At 30.2% G+C, this 6,492-nt stretch overlaps 1 protein-coding gene across 1 annotated transcript; it reads right to left on the bottom strand.

The window, feature by feature from the left end:
• Nucleotides 1–1,593: 1,593 nt before the first annotated feature.
• LOC132714306 (peptidyl-prolyl cis-trans isomerase FKBP2-like) lies at nucleotides 1,594–6,142 on the bottom strand. The gene is made up of 5 exons (XM_060697147.1): nucleotides 6,018–6,142; nucleotides 4,924–5,104; nucleotides 4,631–4,746; nucleotides 3,756–3,838; nucleotides 1,594–3,547 (listed from the first exon to the last, which is right to left on the bottom strand). The coding sequence occupies exons 2-5, from the start codon at nucleotides 5,095–5,097 to the stop codon at nucleotides 3,486–3,488; spliced, it is 435 nt and encodes a 144-aa protein (XP_060553130.1). The 5' UTR covers nucleotides 5,098–5,104; nucleotides 6,018–6,142; the 3' UTR covers nucleotides 1,594–3,485.
• Nucleotides 6,143–6,492: the final 350 nt, after the last annotated feature.

The raw sequence follows: 6,492 nt of genomic DNA, 5'->3' as shown, positions 1-6,492 counted from the left end.
TTACAGGGTATGATGCAGTCAGGCCCAAGCAAAGAAAATGTCATTGGAGAATCACCCGCATACATCGGTTGATGAAAGTTATGAAACAGACACAAGATATACCATGTAACAGACCTTACCTTGATTTTGTATTTTGTCACATTTTGTAGTTTTCAAATGGTGATACATGTTACAATGCAAATGTATTTCTGTTGACCCATACACATGAGTTATTTCATTCTATTACTGTAATGAATTTATTGTTGAATGTGCTGATCTAGCATTGATCAAGATTTTGCACTAGAAGTCAGGATCAATACCTCAATCTTTTGAAATAGCACTATTTTGAGCTTCATGTAAAACTTCCCTTAGACTGGGGATGTTGGTAATTCTTAATTGGGCTACAGTTAACCCTTTACTGCATGAGCATATTGTGAAAAATGGCCGTTTTCATTGAAAAGCCTCCTGTTACAAGTTCAAACTGCTATGAAACTATGAAAAATGCTTAAATACTGATGAAACTTGGCACAAATGTTGACTCGACCATAGCCTCTGTAACAGCATGCTCAATCTTAAATTTTCTGTTGCTATGGCAATGGGGTGATGTCTCAAAATTGCCAATAATCACTATTTTGCATTTTTTTTCCCCATCAAAACTGATTACAAACTGCTGCAAGTTAACTTCTCAATGGATTGGGATAGAGTAAAAGGCTTTTTAGTGTTGGTTACATGTTACCTCACAGTCAACCAGAGACCATTTTTAGCCTGTCACATGTCCAAAATTTTCTTGGCGATGAGGGGGGCTGCTGCCCCACTTCAAACCCCCAAAACAGAAGAGGGCACATCCCCCTTCCTGGCAACCCCATGATGTACCTTTTTGATAGGGGGCGTTGCCAAAAAAGTTATCACTTTTTTATCAACATTTCTCAAACGAAAAACAGTGTTTAGGGCCTAAATACGACATTTTTTCACTGTTTGAGACCTCAAAAATGGGGGGGGGGGGGGGTGAAAATCCGTCAAAACAGGTCTATATGAGGTAAAGGGTTAATATGCAACTGTTGCTGGAGTATAAATTGCATCTACTGGATTATCAATAAATTAAATACTATATCAGTAAACAACAAAAATCATTATACAATGCACATTCAGCCTGCATGATGAATTATGTTTCCTTGCATTAACTCTGTGGTCAAGTTGTCAACATTTTTTAAGTTATTTGTATTTCATTGCTTCAGGTTTGAATCCATTTGTACATGTTCATACATATTTTATGTTTTTAAACTGCCCAGCTAGCTGGTGAAATGATCATGAATCACACAGGATGCCTGCTCATCAGTGAAATAATGGAGTGGAGACCTACTAAGTTTTACATCCATCAGACAGGCTAAGTTGCCAGATGATCAGAACATTGTTGGTTTCAACCAAAGATATATAATAATGTTGCACTTGAATAAGAATTTTGACAAACAGATTCTTTTTCTATAAGTACACTATAACATTTGTTTGATATATATATGTCTAAATTTCTATACAAAAAGAAAATAATGAATTTTAAATTGAGGATAATATTAACATGCATTTTTTAAGTCTGCTTTTTTGGGAAAAAGAACTAAACTAATTTTTACTTGAACATTTATTCACAAAGTTGTTATAGTTTATAATCTTTTCATAATTATCGCTGTACATGTACTGTATATCCTCTGTGTAAATTTTTTACAAAATATTCCAAAAACTGAAAACATACTTCTACCAAGACAAAGAAAATTAGTATTTCTGTAAATTAACTGACTACCATAAACAGTATAAAAGTTTTATATTCTGTTGTACACTTTTACAAGGTAGCTTTATTATAAATTCATGTAAATTTCATATTCCATATAATATTCAATGTATAAAAACAACCATTGTGTCAAGAGCATGGACCAACAATATTACAACATAAACATCATGTTTGAGGAGGTATTTGGTAACAAAAATAGAAATTTCCATACCAAGTACACTCTAATCTACATGTAAACAGCAAACATATTTTACAAACTTACATTCTTTAATTACCAATCACTCAGTAAAAAATGTTTTAAAAAATCATTGAGAAAGAAAGCCCACCCCAAGGTGCATTTTGAAATAGTAAAAAGAGAAAACAATATACATGAAGTAATATTCATCATCAGATTTGCATAAAAAATGAATCGATGAAACAAAATAAGCAAGTTACCATTCATTTCAACACTGCATTAAAACACCAAATGACTTGAAATCATATCTTTTAAAGAACAAAATTGTTAATTAAATTCCTATCAAATATGTAAGAATACCAAGAATTGAAGTATAGTATATTTTACTCTGAATACAGAAAAAGCGTGAGCTGGTGTTTCATGTTAGAGATGTGAATGATCTAAAAATATAATTCTATGTCACATGTTACATACTAAAACAAAAACTTAGGAAACTAAATAGCCTTGCTATAAGGGCTAAAGGGCCATTATTTGCTACATGATGTGCGCTGTGTGTCATTTGTTGTAAAACTTGAACAAACTGAATTTGACATAGCATTTTCAGGGCTCAATCCTTTGATTTCTTTGTTCTTACAAGACATCCCTACTTCAGACATTAATACTGATTTTTTGACCAATTGTCTTCATAACTAAACTTTCATTTCATTTTCATGTTTTAAAAGAATGACTGAGATAAAATTATTTACATAAAGATATCTTCATTTTATTCCATGTTTAACTGACATTCCTACAGGTTAATTGTCTTTTTTTGAAATATCGAAATTTGTTATTTATTGGCAAGAAGATTTTAGCATTATAATTTATATAGATGGTGTTGTATAAAGAATGATATCTCCTGTTAGACTACAATTTCACATCCCATATTTTAACCAAGACACATACAATCTAGTACAGCAAAACATTCAGTGAAATAAATGAATTTCTGAATAAAAAATGAAAACTTTGTTGATAATTTCAAATGGTAATGAAGTTCAATGTTATGGATTTCACAATCCCACTGACTAGCATACATTTATTCTATAATACCTAACAGTAAATTACATCCCTATGTAAACAAATCTGAGAGTTATATACAAATTGAAAAACATGATACAATGTAAGTTTATCATAACATATATAAAGTAATGCTTAACATAATTATGTAAAGTGTTAAGCACATATTTGTTCACAAAACAATACTTAGTTTGATAATGAGCATGAAAATATAATATATTGCAAATTATTTTCATAATAAAAGAAAAACTTTTACGTAATAACATGACAAATTAGAAATTAAGGTATATAATGGTATAGAAAAAAATGTTTTAATGAACTGAATGGATGGTGTCTGAAGTTTAATTTGTGCCAGATAAAAAAAATCTGAAGGACATATTTATGCATCTAGAAAAAAGACATGACAAAATATATGACAAAAAATGTGAAAAGACAAAATAAGACAATGCACTGTGATAGTTAAAGAGTTACAAAACTAGGCCTAATAATAACTAGATGTTACAAATCTCCATGTCTCACAATCTTATCCAAAACCACTTCGAACACAAGTGCTGCATTGGCTGTAAATAGACAAAATTAAGTTGCCATTGATAATAATTATGAAAACTTAAAAATATTATATAGTACTATTATATAGCATACATCACATGGTTTTTAAAACAGAGAACAGTCAATATCTAGTTTGAAACAATAAACCTATATCAAAACACATTTCAGAGAAAAGCCATATATATAAAGGAAAGAAATATATTATTGTAATGGTTTTACCTGGGATCTTTGGTAGAGCACCTCTAGCACCATAGCCCATATCTGCTGGTACAACAAGCTTTCTTTTCTCACCTTCACACATTCTATACAACAAATACCATTATAAGCTTAGGTTTGGTATAATCATGCTTGATTTATCCACTTAATCTATACAGGAACATGTAACTAAATTAGGATTTAAAGATTAAAACATGCATGATATTAAAAATTACTTTTGATTTGGCCAAACTGAAGACTTGAATTGTCCAAATAAGTCCAAGAAAATAGTTATTCATATATCTGACTTAGTACAACAAACAAGGATTTTGGAAGTAATCCAGCAACCTCATGTATTCACTATACATGTATACATAATACAATGTATATTTGTTGCAAATGCCCACACAGAAATGTGGCAGGCATTGTTGGTGGTATGTGGGAGTATCATAAGAATATTTTTAAAATTTCAAACAACACCATTGCCTGCATTATAAGCCATTTGGGGGTAATTCATCCTTAACAAGGACTATGCAAGTATAAACTATGTGCAGTTCTATTAAAAAACATGGGCATATTATACCTCATTCAAGAACAACAATCCAGGTTCCCAAAAAACACATCAAACCTGAATTTCTCTAGTGTATAGAAGTTTTTCATGATTTTTTTTTAGATTTTAATAACTTTCTTAATTTCATTATAACATTGCAATGATCAACAAAACTCACCCAGTTGTTTACTCAACCATTATAACATTGTAAAGATTTATAATACACTTCTGTAACAGTTTATAATACATAAATCGCAGAAATATAATCAACTGAATAAAACTAGAATAAAATATTTCTCTTTTAATTAGTATTTCTTAAATTGTAACAAATATAGTGTTAAGAGTTTACCCTAAAAGTCCTTGATCCCAACCCTTGATAACCTGACCAGTTCCAAGGGTGAATATAAAAGGTTGGTTCCTGCTATAACTGCTGTCAAATTCCTCTCCAGTCTCGTGCAAGGTACCCTTATGAGAAAAATTTAAACACTTAATATTTCTGTAATATTTCAAACTTTTACCAATAGAATAAATGGGCACTTTGACTTAAAACATTTATGTTTTCAGAACTGAAAATTTTTCTATTTATATTTTCAAATAAATTTTCAAATTCTAACATAAAATTTAAATTAAACATGTTCTTACTTTATATTGCATATGAAGTGTATCTCCCTTACGGGATTTCATAGGACAGCTTTCTGCTCGTTTTTGGATCCCTATCTGTAGTTTCTTTGGTTTCTTGTCATCATCATCATCACAATGTGAGGTCCAAATCACAGCTGCCAACACCAAACTAATGCAAATCATGGTATACTTCATTTTTTACCTAAAAACAGATAAACAAATACAATAGCATTTATCTTCAAATGAGAAAAAAAAGTGTATAATTTTTTTCAAAATCATCAATAATTATATTCAACTATCTTAAATTAACTTCATTGCTAAATATGACTAGGAATAGTAATATTCAGTATGCTTTTCTTTTATTTACAAGAAGATATCTCTCTATAGGGATTTTTTGTGTGTACAAAATTGACCATATCTGATAATCTAATGACTTAATTTAGCATCTTTTTGAATAAAAAAAATTTTAGTCAAATGGTTGTGCTGTTGGATATTCAATCATATTATCTAAATGGGAAAACTTAAGTATGGAATAAAATAAACTCATATATTTGAACCTATACCTATCTACAATAGAAAAACTGTCTAAGTATCAACATTGCATGTTAACTTTGGATGTGGTACTTTTTCTTTATCCCTCATGTACAGACCTAATTAAACCGAGTCAGCAATTTTCATGAAATTTTGATGTTTTTAATACTTCCAAGGGATCACTTTTTCCAGATATTTTTACATTGAACTATTGAATTATAGAATTGTCTTAAAGCATCATCTTGAAGATCTTCAGAAAAAAATGATAATGCAGTTCAATCAATCCAGCATGTCTCAAGAAAATTAGTTTACTTTATCTAACGCTTTCTTCACTTCAAATGCTTCATCTTGCTCTCTTTAACAAACTCAACAGAGATTCAATAGATTGCACAGATATTCATACTGTATCATCAATATTATAAAAATGTTGTTGCCACGCATATAATCTAACCGAATAATGGCTATCCGGATATTATTTAACATTACGATTATTTTTAATGGGAAATTCCTTTTAAACATATATATGCTTAAAATGAAGTTGATTAATAATCTACAAATAAATTTGTTCATATTTATGAAAGTACCCTTTAGAATGGCTGCAATTAAAACAACTCTGCAGGTTCTTGATCAAGTTTCGTTTCGGATGCGGATGCAGGGACACGTAGCGTGAAAATTACGCTGCTGTGAGAATCGCTTGAGATCTACCGACTGCAACAAAAGTAATTACCTTTTTTATTAATGACGTACACTTAAAATTAAAAGTAGAAAAAAATTGTAAAATCATAGGCTAGCATATCTTTAACAGTCCCCCAAGGATCCATCCTAGGTCTTTTTTTATATTTTCATAAATAGTAATAAATAATATCCTTTTTTTGTAAATTATCAATGCACATATATACTGTACATGTGTAACGTGGTAATTGCAGATGACAACAGTTTATCTTTTCATTCTAAATTTTTGAAGAACTGACTTGTACTCTAGAACAGGAAACTGGTTTAATTGTAGTAATACATGTACAATGCAAGCTAACTTAGATAAGTTCCTTTTCTACATCAATG

The sequence above is a fragment of the Ruditapes philippinarum genome, unplaced genomic scaffold (genome assembly GCF_026571515.1).
Source record: "Ruditapes philippinarum isolate M1 unplaced genomic scaffold, ASM2657151v2 ctg525_1_1_1_1, whole genome shotgun sequence".
NCBI classification, from domain to species: domain Eukaryota; kingdom Metazoa; phylum Mollusca; class Bivalvia; order Venerida; family Veneridae; genus Ruditapes; species Ruditapes philippinarum.
Note: the sequence above shows the minus strand (reverse complement) of the source record. Positions and strands in the feature narration are given on the sequence as shown.